Here is a 19,818-nt window from a genome sequence, read left to right as displayed (position 1 = left end):
TATTTTCAGGTAAGCCACATGAAAATATTCCTACCATGGGAAACCTGCCTGCAGACTAACCTGGATTCAGTACACTGTCTGTTTGCAGATGCTGTGTGTTATCTTGGTATCTTGTAACGTGTTAGCATGGGTGAATTAAGCTTCCTTGTTATTATGCTGTTTCCAGCTTTTTTTAATCTGACATTCATTAAAACCTCTATTTTCAGAAATACTAATCTCATTTAACTTCGCACTTACTTCAAATGCAGTTGCAGCTGACTAAAAAAAAAAACAAAAACTCAGGCTTTTACTGCAGTCTCAAAAATGGGTGGGTGTTTAACTTCAAGCAGATCTGGTAACAGTCAATTTAGCGTAATTGTTGTAAACAAACAAAGAAATGTGAAATGAACTTACCGGTAGGAAAAAACAGTTATTTTGTATACACCACCGTGTCTGATTACTTGAATTAGGAAAACTTGCATTTGATGAATTAAGAACTGAGGGAAAAGCTATCACAGTATTATCCAGGAAAAACTAGAAAAAAAATCAACATATAATCCATTAGCATGACAGCTCTTTAAGGTCAAAATAGAGAACAGAAATGGAGAAGCAGAGATAGCCTTACATGTAACCATTTAACTTTGGTATTTCACTATTTTTTGTATTTCAATTTGAAATAGGAAAAGGAAGATGACACACCATGATAACTTGTTCCTGCATTCTCAAAGAAAAACAACTTTGCTAACCTTCATCTGACACTTTCTACTTGAATAAAAGACAAAATGGTCTTTGTTATATTACTTTCATATATCAGAAGCTCACACATCCAAGTGACAATGAAGAAATAAACTCAATAATTCTTGGATTTACCTCAACTGAATGTCCTATTTAAACACAGGAAGAATTAAAGAAAGAATAAAAAGTCTTTACTGAAGTTGGTTTACACAGATGCAATAACATCATAATACTGACATCAATATCAGGACTAATGTAATAGAAACTGAAAAATGGATCCATTTATCTCTTGGGTCATCAAATCCAGCCAGTAGTCACACAGGAAACCAACATCATACAGACCCCCTTGATGCAGTGATCCAGTGCTTTCTTAACAATTTAGATTTTGGTGACTACTACCAGTAGCTTGAATCTCAACATTTAAGCTGTTTCTACATTTAATCACTATTCATGGCCAGTTCACTTGTTTTTCTTGTCATAATCTCATCCATTAGTTTTCACAGAGCTTCCTCCTCTCCCTAGTATTTAAAGTGTCATCTCAGGCTTCATTGTGCTCATCAATCTATGCTTTTTCTCATTCCTTCCCCCACTTAGTCTAGTAGTCACCCTCAGTACATATTTCTTTCAATTCAACCTTCTGGGTGACCAAAACTGTCAACACACTTCCCAGATTTTATCAATGAGTTGTGCAATAGCACTAATACAAATTCTGCAGAAAAATATCTTACCATACATCCTAGAGTCACCGAATTTTTAGGGTTGGAAGAGACCTCTGGAGACTATCCAGGACAACCCCCTGCCATGGCACAGTCACCTAGATCAGGTTATACGTGTCCAGGTGGGTTTTGGATGACTTCAGACAGGAAGAGTCCACAACCTCCCTGGGCAGTCTTTTCCACCCTCAATGTAAAGAAGTTCTTCTTCATGTTGAGGTGGAACTTGTATTTTAGTTTATGGCCATTGCTCCTCATCCTGTTACTGGACACCACTGAAAAGAGCCTGGCACCATCCTCTTGACACCTGCCTTTGAGCTATTTATATGTATTCAATAAACTGAATATAAAAACTGAATTTATATATCTAGAACAATGCTCCTTTGCTCACAGCTACAAAACCTTAATAGCTCACTGTACCTCATGCAGCTGGGGCTCAGACAGCTTAACACACACTGCACATGGACATCACCCCAGCTATTAACATCATGCTCAGCAAATGTGGGGTAGCCTTCCTTCATTAGGACTCACCTAGGGAAATGCAGTTCATACTTACCATGAGTTAAAAGCAGTCACATGGATGGTTATTGTGATTCAGCTGAGTTGACATTAAACCCACCTAATTAATTAAAATCCTGAACTCATTGCCTATCCATGTGATGAACTTCCAACATGTATCAGAAGTTCTTGTCACTAAGCTGTCACACCAACTATAATCTTGAGCTTTTTACTACTAAATTTCATCCTAGTTCTTTTATTTTCCCAAATCCATACCTGACTCTTTCCTTTCTAAAATCCCAAGTCTTACCTCACAAACACTGACTGTCACCTTAATTTATTAGCAAACCTCATAGTCCCTCTTATATATTAAATGTGAAAATCTACACGTGGTTGACCAGAGTAGAGCTCCAGAGGCCACCTCCCTCTCACACGCTGTTCCCTGCAGGTAGTCACTGTGTAACCCACCTCTAAATTCTTTCTCCATTTCTGTCTTTAACTGCTGTTACAGAGAAAACCTGAACTGCTTCACTTGGAGCAACTAAAAGTGGATCAAAATGGTTTATTGATTTACTAATGTTAGATCCGGTCAGTCATTCAGTTACAGTTCTGTACAGCCAGGTCTTGCAAACTTCCAAGGATGGAGACCCACAATCCCCCTTGGCAGCAGTCAGCACTGTTCGTGCACAGTGACTTTCTAAAGACTATCCAACCTCACCTGTGTTGAGTGCCCTTTGATATGTTTTATAGCTCTGCAGAGAAGAGTCTGAAGCCATTCTTTCTCTTAACTCCCCCTCAACATCAGTCCAAGGTTGTGGATTTGCAAAGGTTTTCAATACGCCACCTTCTACCAACCCCAAGCTGGCACTCACCTGTGTTTATGCAGTTGCACTTTTGTGTTCCTTTGCTTTGCCAACATAACTGTGTATGTGAAACTGCATATCATTAACCTGCCATCAGTGAACTACAAAGTCAGGATGAGTGTGGAATCCTTTGAATCTTTTCCCCGCAGGGAAATACCCCATGCTGCTACAGAAATATAACAGATAAACCATGAAAACAGACCCTACAAAATGTTAATAAACATTTTGAAACATACAGATTTTGAAACATCCTTCTATAACTGATCCCAAAGACGTCTAATGACGTGTACATGAAGAGAGTTACATGCACATCTGACTCTTCCCAAAGGATGTATGGGTGAAATGCACATACTCCTGCTTCTGGGCATGCAGGTTCCCCTACTGGCACACACTGCTGAAAGGAGATGCAGGTACTCTAGGTGCACCTGTGCAGCTCCCTGCAAGCTGTCAAGGCACATGCTGGAGAGAGAGCCTTGCAGGTTTGTGTGCAGGGACCAGCCTGAGCAGTGGTCCCTGCAGGCAGCTCACAGTATCCAACAGGCAGGCTGCTCTTGCCGGCTGAAGCAGAGATATAATGCCAGAGAGGTGACTTATGACAGTGTCAAAGTAGTTTTTTGACAGTCGTCTGTTTCCACTCATAGCTCTCTGCCTCCTGTTACACATTTCCACATTGCCCAGGGAGTCTGTGGAGTCTTCCTCACTGGAGATGTTCAAGAACTGCCTGGACACAATCCTATGTCACGTGCTCTAGGATGATCCTGCTTGAGCAGGGAGGCTGGACCAGATGACCACTGTGGTCCTTCCCAACCTGACACATTCTGTGATTCTGTTTCTTTTATACTTCTTTTCACACTACTTCCTTCTTTGCTTAAGGATTTTATGAAGTTGCTTGGTTACTTTTTAAGCCAGCTGATGCTCGCCTGCCTCTTTTAACAGGAACAACTTTGGACAAAAACCCTTCAGACAGCTTTGAGGATTTACTCTCCCTCCCTGCCTCCAGCTATTTAATAACTTCTGTTAACAAGGGCATTTGCCAAGAGAACCACATCCCACTAACAGTGCATATACTTTTTCTGAAAACATGAAATATTTAGTTTCAGAATCCCACTTTCTGCATGTCCCCAGAGCAAAGATTATATAACATGAAGAACTCAAACACAATTCTATTATAGAAGCACATATGGTATGCATATTTATATATGTTAAATTTATATTAAAGCATTTTAATTTGGGTTTTGAACCTTGCACAAAGCATTTCTGACCTATAAATGTTACCTGCATACACAGAACACTATATGAAAAATGGTATATCTATGCATATATTAATAAATATAATAAGGAGAAAAAAAAGGATATGGAAGTGTTGTCACCTGCCATGAGCCAAACAACACTTATTTCTGAATGATGTGTTTGCACTTGTCTTTCTTGTCTCTCCTCAGTTATCTACATCTGCTATCGTGCTCTGAAGATACATATTGTTCTTCAACATAGTATTTTTTGTAAGAGTAGGTTCAGTCCTACTAAGCAGTCACACCTACTCAAATGACTCAAATGAAAGCAGTATTTTTTATGAATACCAATGTTTGCCAGGGAATGTCTGAGCATGCTACCATTACATTCTTATTTTAACTTCATATATTCTGACAGTTCTTTCTTTTCTTGCGTTCACATGATCTGCAATCCTCAGTTGTGAGTTTTCTGCCTCACATAATGAAAATACCTGCTTTCAGTGGGAGCCATGTGGTAACAGACCCTCCCCCCAAAACATGGGATAAATTAGTGCATGTCTCTTGTTGTCTGAAAACAGCAACATAAACCATTAGTTTACATCTCATCAGAAAAGAAGCCATCTTTCTCACTGAGGTATGAAAGTACTTGGGTGTACAATGCATATCACAGTTTCCTTTGAAAAATGGTAGTTGAGCCAGAATTTTTATTCCCAGATCCTCACAAGAATGGCCCAAGAATAGTGTGAAGAATCACAAATTCCGGTATCACTCCCCCTCTTCTCAAGCTCAAAAGGAGAGGTTTAAGGACAGCCTGGAGTGCTAAGTTCTTACCAAGACTATTATGCATTTTTTACCAAAAAAAAGGTGATGCTGAGATATTGGTAAGTTGTAAAAGCATAATGAAAATCCAGAGAGAACTGAAATGCATTTAGCAGAAATTTTAGAGCATTTTGCAAACTGCATTTTGCAGTTTGTACAAGGCTTAACATCAAAGTGCTCATGTACCTGTGTTATTTGGTGTCTTGTGGCATAAATGGATCAAATTAAAGTTGCTCAATAATTTCTTTTTTCATGAAAGTTTGTGCGCCACAAAGTGAAAATGCATAACTATCTTTGTGCCACCATGTATTCAGAGGCAATATGTAGTGGCAAGTCACTGCCTTGTTCAAAGCTCCCACCAACAGGAAAGATGAGGAGCCTGCTGGCCCTTTACAGACTCAGACAGCACGATTTTTATATTTGACAGATACGGAAAGATGCTCACTTATAAAGGCAGTGACAGCATGACTCTGTCTCTTCCTACACCCTTGAAAGAAACCAGAACTGCTGTAAACATGATTTCAGAGCACTGTCTCACCTGCTAGTGCATCTCTGCTAATCTAGTGGACCTTGATTGATACTGATTTTTAAAAGTTCCTTAAATCCTAGAATAGATTTGTGGCTGGGCCCTGCAAGTACCACTTAAATGACATTTCTTTCAGCTGTGCTTTCTCCTTCCAACTCCCTGTCCAGGTCAACCTCTAGACAGTGTCTGTTTATTCTTCTCAAAAGAAATACATTAGGCACCCTCCAGAACAGGCACCAATGTGCCAGGCACTGTGGGATGTATAATTAGAGTGTATCTGCCAAAGAGTTAAACAATTAAAAATACAAGTTCACCAACAGAGTCAGCTACACTAAAAGGAAGACCTGTTAAAGAAACCAACTTTCCACTATGAGAATGAAAGCAGGTTTGATTAATTATTTGTCATTATTTGAACACAGGATCATTCATGACTTAGAGGAGGCCAATACTTGTATAATTTAAGGCAGCTTGGCCTCAGAGATGTACAATAACCAATGGAGCAAAAATACTCAAACCTCTCTCAGTAGTCACATTCCTAAATGTATTCTTTAAGAGGAAACAATCCATTTGCTAAAATTCACTGGATGAAAAGACAGGAAAGCAAGTATATCTAGAGAGGGGCCACAAAGATTATCAGAGGGCTGGAGCATCTCTTGTATGAAGACAGGCTGAGAGAGCTGGGGTTGCTCAGCCTGGAGAAGTCTCCAGGGAGACTTTAGAGCACCTTCCAGTACCTGAAGGGCCAAAGAAAGATTGGGACAAACTTTGTAGCAGGGGCCGCTGCAACAGGACAAGGGATAACGGTTTTAAACTAAAACAGGGTAGATTCAGACTAGATATAAGGAAACATATGATGTGGGTGATGAGGCACTGGAACAGGTTTCCCAGGGAGGTGGTGGATGTCCTATTCCTGGAAACACTCGAAGTCAGGTTAGACAGGACTCTGAGTAATCTGATTCAGTTAAATATGTCCTTGCCCATGCTGGGGTGGGGGGCGGGAGACAGGGGGGGAGTGGTGAAAGGGGTGAAAAACATGACTTTTTAAGATTCTTTTCAACTCAAACTATTCTATGATCCTGAATCTTAAAGCTGGTAGTACCATTTACGCATTTGATGCAGAAGTCACTGAAACCAAGAGCTGTTTCAGGGCTCTTTTATCATGCAGTATTCTTGAGATCTAATGAATCCCAGGGGATGATAAGGCACAATCATGTGATGTACTGCATGCAGTCATTCATTCAGTTTTCAAGTATTAACCCTTCACAGTCTCTCTGGGCCCCCTCTGTATTGCTCCATGCAGGATACTTTCTCCTGATCAGTTTAAAGCAGGTCAGCTTGACAAAAACAGCTTTCCTCAGGAACTGATAGATGTCCCACTGTCTATCCAGCACTAGATCTAATGCTTACCCTCTCCCTTCAGCTCAGAACTATTTGATACTTATGTGACATTAGCTGATTTTTAACTTCCCTTTGCTGATCAGGACCACATATGTCCTGAACAAGAGATTTAGATGTCAGCTCAAGCAGTTAATTTCAAATAAAATTGCACCCCCACTCTTCTTCAGTCTCCCTTGACCACGAAGACTGAGTTTTTATTTGGCATTTTGGTCTTAATGATGATTTATTAGGTGTGGCATGGTTAGACACTCTTTATCTCCATTAAATGTTAATGGCTGGATTTTGCCTTCTGCTACTGAAATGGTTCATGGAAGTAAATGCAGTTAACGGACTCTGCTATTAAGTACATGTTGCTTGGAGATATAATAATGATACTTCAGAGTCTCTCCCACTATTTGCTAATGCAAAATTCACAATCACATTTAAAGTCATTTTTGCTAGTCAAACTATTAAGGTTTAATTTCAAGGAGGAAATTGTACTTAAAATTATCATCTCATGAATATCATGGAACATGATTATTATGTTACTCTGTAACATTGCTTATAAGGCACTAAGACTTTAAAATACAGCCCATTAGGTATTACTATAACATTCAGTCCACATTAAACTGGACATGAGCCAATAAAATTAAAATCTTTTTCTAAAACTTAGGTACAGAACTTGAAGGCCAAGTTTGAAGTGGGCTGTAAACACTAGTAGAACTTTAGTCTAAGTGAAAAACAGTTGCTGACCATATCTCCTTTTACATTTTTTAACTTAATAAATAACCATATGCATGAAGTTAACTCAAAGAATAATTTAAACCCAAGCTGGTTCTTTCTTCTGATATATTTACAGAGTTTAAAATAAGAGAAAATCTAGCCTGATCTTCATTGTACAAGTTACTAAATCTCTGAGGTTTTTGCTGTTGCATAACTTTTGCATGGCTAAAGGTTATAATTCAAAAAGAGTTTTCAGCTAGTGGAGAATCAACAGCTTTTCAGAATAATTGTTTCCATTGCCAACTGCTTTCACTGATGAAAAGTCAATTTATATTCAGTTTTATATTATTTTCAGTCACTACTTCTTTGAGTTTCTCCTCTCCCAGCCTTACACACTAAATTCACTTAGGTGAATTTTAGATTTTGGTAATGGAATTGGTTTTGTGTTTCTTTCCTCTCCTTCAAAAAAAGTAGGAAAAAGAAAGAACAGAAAACCAACATTAACAAGACTAGAAAAATTGAACAGTAAAATGGAGAGAACACTCTACCAGTGATTTCAAGTGTTCACATTTAAAAGCCCACATTACATCATTTGGACAAGTTTAGTACTGAGTGTAACAAATGATTGATTAAGGATCCCCTGAAATGTGGGAAAACAAAATAAAACAGTGTAGGTATTATCAATCTCTAAGTCCTTTATAAATCCTAAGTAAGAAAAGTACCAGCAATTCAAGCAAGCATTAGGGTTGTGATTTCAAAAGCACTGAAATGTGAACTTCACTCACTTGAAACATGAATATTTATGCATTGATGTGGTGATGAAAATATTGCCTAAATAAAGGTTAGAGTTCCCACTTTGCAGAAGCAGAACTGAACTGGAATCTTTTCACAGGTTTGCAAACAGAATCCGCCTTAGCCAACGGGACAAAACAAAGGAAGACTTTTGATCTCATGTACTGCTCATCCCATTAGACAACAGACCCTTCAGACTAAATGACATCATTAAGATTCATGCTTTAGGCAAACTAATGACACATTTACTCTATAATTGCTTACAGATGTACTCTATAATTTACTCTATAGTTGGAAAGGAATAATAAAATTACATGGATTTTCTCTGTTAGGAGAGAAAAGCACAGGTTGAAATCACTTAAGTAAATGTAAGCCTTAATGAATTTGTAGGTCAGTACTTTTGAAGTTTTGAAAATTTTTGAATTTTTTTCTTATTTAAAAAAAAAAAAGACAAGCATGTGAAACCAATAATGTATACATTATGATGATTTTGGGGTCAGCAGAGGAGCATCACAAAACTGAATAAAGTCTTCCACAAATCCCATGAGGAGATACTTAATTCTTTCAGCAATGCTGCTTTTCTAAGCGATGCACACATGACTAAGGGACTTGTGCAATTCAAACCTGAGATTTAATTGTTTTCTGTTCATTATAAATAATATTTTTCTTTAACAAATTTAGCCAGGGTCTGAGCTCATGTTGAGCATCCTGTTTGCAGCGGTCTTGATTACACAGTATGTTTTCTTTTTCTCTACTTTACATTTCTGTCTCTGGAAATTATCACGCAGGTTCCTGGCATAGCAACAGGACATAAATTTAATATCTAAACAAATACTGAATAACAACAAAAACAAATCTTAAATGGACAAAAAAACAGGAAAAAATACGCCTTTTTTCCTTACCATGTTGAATACAGCCATGGTTAATATTATAGCAGTGGTTGTCAATGTAAGAGTGATCCTTGGCCAAGGACGGTTTGCAATTATTCCAGATGATTTCAGGATCCACAACAATGAAGCTGATGCTTTCTTGCTACATTGCTAAGGGCAAACAGTTTGGAAAAGAGAAAAAAAAAATTTAGTATATTTAATTGGTATAAACAAGGGTAGAATTAAGATATCTCAAAACTGAGGGCAATAATAATCTTACAACATTGTACAGAACTATTTAACTATTACAGTCTCACGAGAATGACAGATCATGATTAAACATGAACATAAAGAAAAATGTATTTAAAATCTCTGCCATAATATCACTTCCATTAAATAATTACAATTTGCAAATACCTTACTAAATATTCAATACATATTACTAATAATAGCAAAATACAGAGCCGACAGCAGTGTCATTACCTTTAACATCATCGAAAACTTGGAAAATGAACTGACCTGCCTTGACTGAATTGAAACAGTCATGTTTAGCAGCCTCTTTCATTGGAAACTTCAAAATGTAAATAATGACTCTGCAAAGTCTTTGACACAGAATAAAGGCTAGATGTATCCCTGGCAGACCACAAAACAGGAGAGCTTCCAGGCTTTTCTTTCATCTTTTTGGAGTCTTATTTGATAATTAATTTTAAATGGAAAGTAACTCAGCAGAGCAAATCAACCTTCCCTAAAACTATCTAGAAGGCAAATAAGCATTTCATAAAAAAACAGAATGCAAAATTTGACACAAAAAGTGAATAGAAAAATTTTCATATAGAGTGGTAAAAATTAACAATAAAAAACTCTGACTCATTTAATCTGCTTCTAAGAAGATGGTTGCAAAGTCTCCATTCATACACGCACAGTGCCTAGAGGCACAAGAAGCTCACAGAGAATAAACAACGATTTGTGACACATCCAATAAACATTAATTTCCCCAAAACTTTAGCAATGAGGAGATAAGGTTGCCTAGAAGCATCTTGTGCCCTTTCCAAATGTCAAATTCAGTTTTATGGAAACCCTTGTAAAAAAGGCAAAGAAAATTTAAGGAACATGACAATCCCACAAAAGTAATTGTTTTTTTCAATGTGTGTTTTCTATTTACTTAATATTATCCGAGATGGCTTTGCATATTGTTTTCACCCTTGCCCCAGCCATCAGCAAAGATACAGGCTCAGGAAGTCTCAAAAATGGGAACTCAAGCACGAAAAACTACCAAACACAGGACTTAATTTAAAGCACTGATCTATTTGCTCAGGTTCAATAGTTATGGCACATCATGCTAAATGACACCACTACCCTACATGTGGGATGCATTTTGCATGATACTCTTTATCATACTGCATGTAAGTATTTTGGTCCTAATTATACATTATGTGGACAAATCCACTGTATATGCAGGGCTTTTTTCACATATGGTTTCCTTTTATGACAGGAGTTTTCATACTGAATTGGACAGATTCTGAATTCAGTTCCAGGAAGGTCAAAACAATCACTAGAATCTTAAGGATGGACAAAAAAAGGGGAAAAAAACCAGGCAGCTTTTATATAAACATTACTCCTCTCCCTTATTAAAAACCTACCCAAAAACATAAACTCAAAGGATCTGCATTTTTGATCAAAAAATTCCTGCTCAAAAGCCTTTTTGAACTCCCCAACGTTGTTCTTCAGCCCTAAGCACACAGCAAATTTCAAGATCATTTGAAACCACACATAGATTTCACAAAAGTTTTGTCAACCCTCCCACTTCAATATAGTAAAAAGCACAAAACATTGGTTGCTGCTGTTGCTACAGGAGGGAAGTGTTCCAATGGATGCAGGGAAGGCATCTGTGCGAAAATGAATCATTCAGTTATCTGTCTAGTCTGCCTAAAACCTAATTAGTCAGGCAGCACGGATTTATGGTAAATTAAAACAGTCATGAAATCATGTCCTAATTACTCTTTACCTTTATTATAGCTCACCTGGAGCTTTACTACAACTTAACCTACATTGTTCTGTGATTTTCTTGGAAATTTAAAAGCAGCTGGATAAGTTTAAATTGCATTAGACACAGAAAACTAGACAAGTACACTGAGAAAGTACTAGGAATATAAAATAGCTAAGAAGTTATATATATATACATATATATATATGTAAAGCTGTACGCTGTGTTCTTTCTGAATTAAATTACATTACATACTGTTCAAGGAAAGCGTTTAGGATTAGAAATTCCAAGAAAATAAGAGTAAATTATATGGTCTAAACAAGATATAATGTATTATGAATTTTACAGGGTTTATGCTACCTGATGAGAGGCTGATCAAATCAAACACAAATGGTGATGATCAAAAGGGCAATGACAGTTGATGAGTAACATCATCAACAGAAGTCACTGAATTTGCTGCTTCTAAGATGACTGAAAGAGGTTGCTGCAGTCATGATTTCTGATGGGAAACCTACCAAGAAGCTTCAATGAAAAATCTTCCTTTCCAGGATGCCCTGCCATTTCAGGGTGATTCCTGCCTAAAAGGCTAACAGGCTAGCATAGCACAGTTAATTTTGCTAGTTTGCAGAAACTTGGAATTGTATAAAACATGATGGTATATCTTAAGGGTATCGTGGGTATGTGGAAAACTTACATGGCATTTATGGGATGGGACAAGAGAGGAAAGGAAGGCATAAATGTGGATCAGAGATGTACAAATATAGGTAGATGGTGGCAAGAAGGGATGAAAGGAAATGGATGCAGGTGAACACTTTTCTAAATGAGTCCATTGCATATTGTTATTAAATTCTATCTCTAACCATCCTCTGTGTAAGTGCAGTCCTTATTCTGAGCCTGCATGTGTGTGAATGGCAGCAAACTTCATGCTGGACTAGATGGCAAGGGGTACAGGATGGGTGTCAGGCACTGGAGACAGATCATGTAGGTGAGCAGCTGAGGGTGTCAGGAGCTGAACTGTCTCACACCAGTCCCTGAGGAGACCCTCAGGGTGTGTGGGGGAGTGTGTGTGTGTAACCATAAAGAAAATTCAAACAGAACTGGTTGGCAAGTAGGAGACCTACATTTGGAAAGACGCAAGGGTTGAGCTAGTCACTTTGTAAGGGGGGCAGAGCCTGGGTATGGATATTGTACTGACTAAAATTCCATATGCCAGACCCACGAGTGAAAGTGTGCCTGTGGATGATGACAGTCAGGAAGTGTATATTCCATCAGTTCTGGTCCTCCAGAAAGAAGGAACTAGCCCATCAGTGTAGATCATGTTTACCTGAGTGCTGTGTTTTGTTACGTGGGGGCTGTAAGAGAGCTACTCTGTCCATGGATCTCTGTGATTGGGCCTCTGTGTATGGTAAATGCCTGTTTTCCTATTGGGAACACATGCCCAACCTCACTACAGGTTGCACCTCAGACTTCAAAGGCAGTGGGACAGGAGGATCCCCTCCTTGGGTTTTGAATTCCATCAAATTTTGCTTCAGTGGGTCAGGAAGGAGCACTTCCCAGCTCCTGACCTCCACTGGACCCAACAAGCTCTAGCAGCCTTTACTTTGAATTTCAAATCCTTAAAAACCACGGCTCAGTTAAAAATGCAAAACAATGTTGCAAAAAAGGTGCTTTTGTGTTTTAGTAGTGCTACACAATGTAAAATGAGTTTTCTCTACTCATATGAACAATTTCTGTTATCTTAGTTCTGAGGGTAAAATTAACTTTCGCACAGAAAAATCACTGCTGAACTCCAGTATCTAAATACAAGACTGTCGGCATCAAATGATAGTGACTTTTCAAACTTTTGTACTTTAAGATCAATGCTTCCAATTGTTAAATTTGAACTTTCTTCGTATTTGAAAGTAATAATTGAAAAAAAATTACAGTATAGAATTGCTGAGACTGCTTAGCAATGCCCATGCTGAGAATAGCATGTATTGCTGAGAACTCCCTTTGTTTTCAAAGTGCTTGGAAAACAGGTACAGGCTTATATAACTGCTGTACTAAAATGCCTTGCAATAATTCCAATTTTTCCTTGCTAATATATTTTAGCAAGGAGGAACTTATTGGACTGATTTTCTACTTCTTCACAAAAATATTTTCCTGCTATCATTAAGGGAAAAGGAAGAGCAACTTTATCACTTAGAAAAGGCCTGGAAAACAACATAAATTTCAGGAAACAATATATCATCCAGACAATGTGATTAATCAATAAAGAGATTCTATTATTTCCATTGCTCTTCCTAAAATTACAAGACACTGATGGTCTAGCCAGAAGAACAATGTGAGTTATGTTAAGAGTGCAACTTTTAAAATGAAGTTCTAGATAGTTATTTCCACTTGTCAAACAGAAGCACAACAGAGTGATGTATTTCTTACCAATCTGTTTAATGCACAGCTCTGAGTTCTCGAGGGGGAAGAGCTCTGTTTATTTGGCACATCGGCCCTTCCCACCCTATTTGTTAAGCCAGTGAGAGTCTTGAAAGGAAAACTTGTGACAAAACCCTAAAACTTTTTAAGCCATTGAGTAGATATTCCTTGGAAAACATGAAAAAATACACTGTTGAATAATAATCCTCTGTGTGAGATAACAGATTTGCTGAACTTCATTTCACTTTTGAGCAGTCCAGATCCAGCCCATATGTAGTACTACTGCAGCAGTTCAGTACTGCTGAAAATCTGGGGAATCCCTGGAAGCAGTACTGGAGGGGTGGGGATAATCATTAAAACCACTCTTAAAAGCAGACTTAGGCAGGTTTATTTTGCTGATTCCATCACACTTTGCAATTTTCTGAATAAAATGGAGAATGAAATAAAACAAAGAATAAGTTGTTGAAAGCATGCAAGTAAGATAAAATGTCAGATCTCAGTAGCATTAGAGAGTATCACAATGTGTATTCTAAGTGGAGCTTGCAGAATATGGTTCAGTGTTTATCATTTACTGACTAGAAATAATAGGTATTTGTAGTATGAGAGGTGACTAATGTATTACTTTTTCATCTGAACATGTTAAACCTGATATGACAGCACAGCATGATAATGAGTAATAACTTATTTTGAATATTCAGGACATTAAAAATGTATCCTGTGTTGTCTTTCCACACATAAAAACCTACTTCAGCATTTAATAAGATGAATGCTGTCTTTCTGAGGGGGATCAAGGAACTGGTGAGAGAACTAATTGTGACAGCTATGTTGTAGATGAAAGACAGTGTTTCAAGAGCTGTCACACTTCTCCTTCACATGCTAGTTGAGGTTGGAACATCTCCACTGAAAGCTTCTTATTTACAGAAAGCTAGTGAATCAGATTTTCTATAGTTCCATTGTTGTTCTTTTCATTTTGCATTCAAATACAACTCTGTATTTTACCAATACCGAAGCTTCAAAGAATGAAATCAAGAGAAACAAAATACAGATTTTTTTACACGCTTCTTCAGAGTTGAAGAAGACACCAAAGTTCAAACCCAAAGAGCTTGCTGACAGCAATTACACTCACCTAAGCTTGGAGGAGGGAGATTTTGCTATACAGACACAAGCATTTACTTTATATACTTATTAATGCTCCTAATGTCGACCAAAAGGACCAAAGTACTTCTAAAACAAGTACTGCAACACCAAGATTTTGAATTCCATGGCGGCACCTGTATATCTTAGCCAGAAATTTCAAATCATACAAAATGCATCCAGGCGAAAAGTCTATTCAGTTTCTACCTCATGCAACTGACTGGAAAAATTCTAGAATAAAGAAATAACAGCAAAAACTAAAGTCAGCATCACCGTTTTAATTTCACAGTACTTTGCAGAGTTAATTTACAATAGGCCATGTTAAAATGGCCATGTGGTTCACTTCAGCTGTGTCATTCAAAGGAAAGAACATATCAGTGTGATGCCTAGAGAGTCTGATCTGGAGCAGAGGCTGAGCAGAGTTAAGAAGGAATAAAGTAGGTATTTATTAGAAGGTGCCTACACCTTAGGCAGTACAGGTACATGGCCATGGCTTCACCCAAGATGGACCAAGATGGATCCAAGATGGATGATAGGTCACGAGTTTTCACACTTTTATAAGTTTTGGTCTATTTACATATTGGGGTTAATTATCCAATTACAGCTTCAGGATATGAAGTCTCATCCTCCCAGATTGCTCTCCTCAATTCGCTGTTGGTTAGACTTTTTGTGCCCGAAGCTGTTACTATGTCCTTGATTCTCAGGCTGGAAAAGGATTGTTTTGTCTAAGTTGTGAAAAGAACTTGCTAACACTGTATATGAAGTTCAGAGTCACACACTAAGGCAATACAGAATCTGAAAAATATGAAAGCTAAAACTTAAGGCATCATTTCCCCCTCATAGAGGCTTGACAAGGTCTTTACCTTGTTGAGTCTCTATTCTAAATGTCTACTAATAATAGGTAATTAATAATAGATAAATATCTAACAGCAGTAAATATCTAGCAACAGTAAATATCTAACAGTAAATACAAATATGCCTTTAGACAGTGAGAGTTCAGTCCTGGCATTTCCTGTGCTGTTTTCCTCACTCAAGAAAACATACAATCACTATGTTATATGCTACTTTAAGTTCCTCTCAGTCCCTCGGATCAAGGTTTTTGTTTTTTTTTTTTTACTCAGGAAATATTTAAAGATCCACTGGTTTTGAGAAGACTCAAACCTGAATGACATTTTAAGGACAATGCTCAAGGCACTGAACTGTAGAGGAAAGATTTCCAAATGCTGCATTCTACATCAGCCAAGTCTCGATCTCCATGTGAGATTCTACCATCCAAAAACTGTCTCACACAACAGGAGCTCTGATCTGAGCCCATATTCCAGTACTAGCACACCATGGGTATCAGCTCTCAGGTAATACATGTACAGACCATTGAAAACAATCTGGATGCTCTCTGCTTTTCTGCTTTTTTAATAATCATAGGAAAAATTGTTTGTACACTTGGAAGCAATTTGGGTATTTGAAATTAACTTACAATCTCATCATGGGCAAAGACACATTGCTGGATTTAAAAAGGCAATAAAAGAGAATTTTTGGCAAAGAAGATATAACGTGGCTTTCACCAAGTCAGGAAATTCTTCAGCTGGCTTCAATCATGTAACTAATGTTATAAATAGGTAACTCAAGAAGCTGAGTAAGAAGGATTTTTGTTACTGAAATCAGTACACTTACAACAATTCCTGAAGTCTGAACATGGTACTTAACTAAGTGGTGATGGACTTGCTGTTGTAGTGCCTCTGCTAGAGACTCATCAGAATGACTTTAAGGATTGATGAGCCTCTTCCATGGAACGTCTTCCATGGACCCTGTTGTAGGTGCCAAAGTGCCTCTTTAGGTTTTCCTTGCCTAAACATCCCTGTTTTAATCTTCATTTACAGGCAAAGCCTTACTATTGAAGAAACTAAAGGTCCTAGATCTTTAATCTACATCTGCATTAAAAGACACTAATTTCAAAGGTAAAATTCCAGACTGGAAATAATTTCCAAGTAGTGCTGGTGCTGACATTCCCCTCCTTAGAGAGCTTTTCATTATCTTATGTGTACACAGTAGTTATGACTGTACCTAAGTACCAATGCCAATGCTTTAGAATGAAACACAAACCCCTGCAAAAAAGGTAAAGATCAATCTGTAAGCAGTGATGTGTGAACAGGGCTCTTATACTGCCTGCCCTTTGTCAGAGACTTCAGTAACCTCAAATGAGACCATATTTCTCAACTGTGAAGCCAGTTATTTTCTGCTGGTGGTTCTGTTGGTATTGTGTTCTTCTAATTCCATTAGTCAATTGGGCATCTAACAGAGACTGTAGACATGCCCAGATGAGATGACATTACTTCTATCTTCTCTGTTAACTTAAGTAGTTTGCAAGGTATAAACATATGCAGCAAAAAAAAAAAAACAAAACCAAAAAAACCCAAACATTTAATAATAATAAAATGTTACTGGCACAAAGAGAATGTCACATCAATTAAGTGCATGCATGTCCCAGGTAATGCAAATAGATTTTTGGACAGTACTTGCACCAATGCATAAAGAACATCTGCTTGAGATTAATACTTCTCTGGCCAGCTACCCCAGCTACCCCAAAGACCTTTCCTTCACATGCTTAGTGTGGTTTTTTCCCACTGAATGCACTATATTTTCCAGTGTATCATTTAGGTACCAGATGATTGCTTCCTTGCATTCACAGCAGGAGGTAAAACACATCTAACACTTACCAGGTCTGAGGCATTTCACACGCATTCTGTGAACTCATCTGTACTTTAAGAAGATAAAGAGAAGAGACACAGAAAATACCTGAGCAAAAAGGACAATCACTGTCCTCTATTCCTCTATCTGGGAAAGAAATGCCTCAAGGGAAATTAAAAGAAAATATTCAAAATTAATTAAAAAGAAGGGCCTACATTTAAAATATGAAAGAATAAGACAAAAAGGATCTTTATGACCAAAAATATTCATAATCTTTAAGACTAGGAGTATCTCTGAATATTCTGACTATCCAAAAAACAAAAAACCATAAAAAAATTTAATAGGCATGAAAAAGTAATTAGAACATAGAACATATAAATTTCTTTCAAGTTTCAGGATATATGCCATTTTAGCTAGGATTGAGCAAGGTTTAATGCCTATGGGCAAATTACTGTTTCTGTGAGAATTGTCAGCTCTCCCCACCCTCGGCCAAAACCAGCAGGGGATGCAAAAAAGACAGGCTCTGGAAGTCTCAAACCTCCACCTTATTTCTGTTACTACAGTGCTGCACCATTTGATGGAAAAATACCTGTTCTTCTCTAATGGCTGAATAATCACTTCACCCAGACTGAGCTGGGCCATGCTGCAGTGCCACTGAACAGCAGAATCAATAAACTCAAATTGAAACAGTGAGCATTAATCTCTTCTTACAATATTACAATTAAATTCCATAAGAGCTAGTAATTTTAGCATTACAATCTGGATTGAGTGTTTGTTTTTTTTTTGTTTTGTTTTGTTTTGTTTTGCCAATGAAATGAAAATCATACAGAGAAATTTGTTCAGTGTTGGTTTTTGTGGGACTTTCTGTGGTGGTTAGAGCCATTTGTGATAGGTGAAGACTGAGAGTGCAAAGTACTCAAAAGTACTAAGACAAGCACATATAACACAGTGATACCCAGGTGACCTAAACTGAACTTAGATTTTGCTGTCTTTACTGGCATTTCAGGTCCCACTCTGTAAATCTTGTAAGAGTCCTGTAAATATTTGACTGCTACTGCAAGTTTTTATAACATGTTCTGGTACTCAGGTTGGTGGTGAGGCCCAGCCCTGGCTGGGCACCTTGGGAACACCAGGGCAAGGGCAAGCCCAAAATGGGAGGGAAGAAGAGAGGAGGAGGGAACACAAAGAGAGAAACAGAAGAGGGAACCCCAAGGCTGGAGGAGCACGCACTCCATGCTGGAGCAGATGACTGCACCGTAGCTCATGGAAGACCTGTGCTGGAGCAGGTGATGTTCCTGAAGGAATTGCAGCCTGTGGAGTCCTGAAAATTGAGTAGGGTGGAACTGGGAAAGGAAGGAGCAGCAGAGAGAAATGTCTATGCACCAGCCACTCTCCCCTGCTTGTACTGGTTGACAGAAAGTAGAGGACTCTGGAGCAGAGGAGTAAAGGTAAATTTGGAAAAGGGAGGCATAATGGTGTGGCTTTAATGTTTGTTTTTGTTTCTTACAATGCCAATCTATCCTAATTGGCAATAAATTACATCAATTATCCCCAAGTTCAGTCTGCATTTTCTCTGAAAATAATTAGCCAGTGATCTCCCTGCCTTATATCAAGCCATGAGCTTTCTCATTGTATTTTCCTACCCCATCCTTCTGAGTGAGGCAGAGTGGGTGAGCAGCTGGTGAGTGCCTGGCCTGTAGCTAATTCACCACATTTCATCTCTCAGGATCAGACAGGCACAAAAAATTATTGGGCTTTTTGGTGCATTTTTAGATGAGATATTTGGTGATTTTAAGCTCTTGTAATTGTGTGCAAGGGCATGTACACACAAGCAAATCTACATTTACTACATGCCTTCTGTAAAGGAATCCAAAATGTACCTCTTTAGAAAAAGAGGCGTGAAAAAAACCCCAAACAAACCCAAACCTATTCAGCCTTAGGATGATAAAGCCTGATTTCTGTTAAGTGTCACTGTTGTGTGAAAACTCAGATATCAATATCGGTTTCTTTGAAATTTTAGACTTTTTCTTTTAAAAAAACCCATTTACAGTGATGGGTCAGATAGTGCAATAAATATGCTACCAAAATATAACATAGGGTGTCACTGTGGTTAAAGCTGCAAAACAATGCTTGCATTTTGACACAAAGGAAGCAATCTTAGGGAGAGAACAAGGGAAAGGAAAACCTACTGCTTGTTTTTGTTACCCCCACCTTGTGGGGAAGACCTGGGTTCTTGTCACCTTAAGGTGGGTTCTTGTCACTTTAAGAACTACATCCATGCACATGGGGGAAAGACAACACTGCACCAACTATGGTCATAACTTTCTGAAATCTTCTTAGCAGCACAGTTTCTGTATTAGAGCAGCTGAACTCACAAAGACATGGACACAAATAACTCCTTTTCAAGTTGTTTAGGTTAGAACATGACAACTGGCAAGTCATCAGAAATGCAACAATAGATCTCCATTTCTATTTACATTTTT

General features: G+C 38.0%; 1 protein-coding gene across 1 annotated transcript in view; it reads right to left on the bottom strand.

Moving 5' to 3' along the window:
• ADCY2 (adenylate cyclase 2) overlaps positions 1 to 19,818 on the bottom strand; it is a 206,987-nt gene that overhangs the window by 26,480 nt on the left and 160,689 nt on the right. The window contains exons 16-17 of the mRNA XM_041411780.1: positions 9,157 to 9,294; positions 394 to 513 (exon numbers count right to left, since the gene is read on the bottom strand). Coding sequence (XP_041267714.1) covers positions 394 to 513; positions 9,157 to 9,294 — 258 coding nt within the window. The remainder of the gene's footprint in view (positions 1 to 393; positions 514 to 9,156; positions 9,295 to 19,818) is intronic.

Source organism: Onychostruthus taczanowskii, unplaced genomic scaffold, assembly GCF_017590055.1.
Source record: "Onychostruthus taczanowskii isolate IOZ18803 unplaced genomic scaffold, ASM1759005v1 scaffold37, whole genome shotgun sequence".
Lineage (NCBI taxonomy): Eukaryota > Metazoa > Chordata > Aves > Passeriformes > Passeridae > Onychostruthus > Onychostruthus taczanowskii.
Note: the sequence above shows the minus strand (reverse complement) of the source record. Positions and strands in the feature narration are given on the sequence as shown.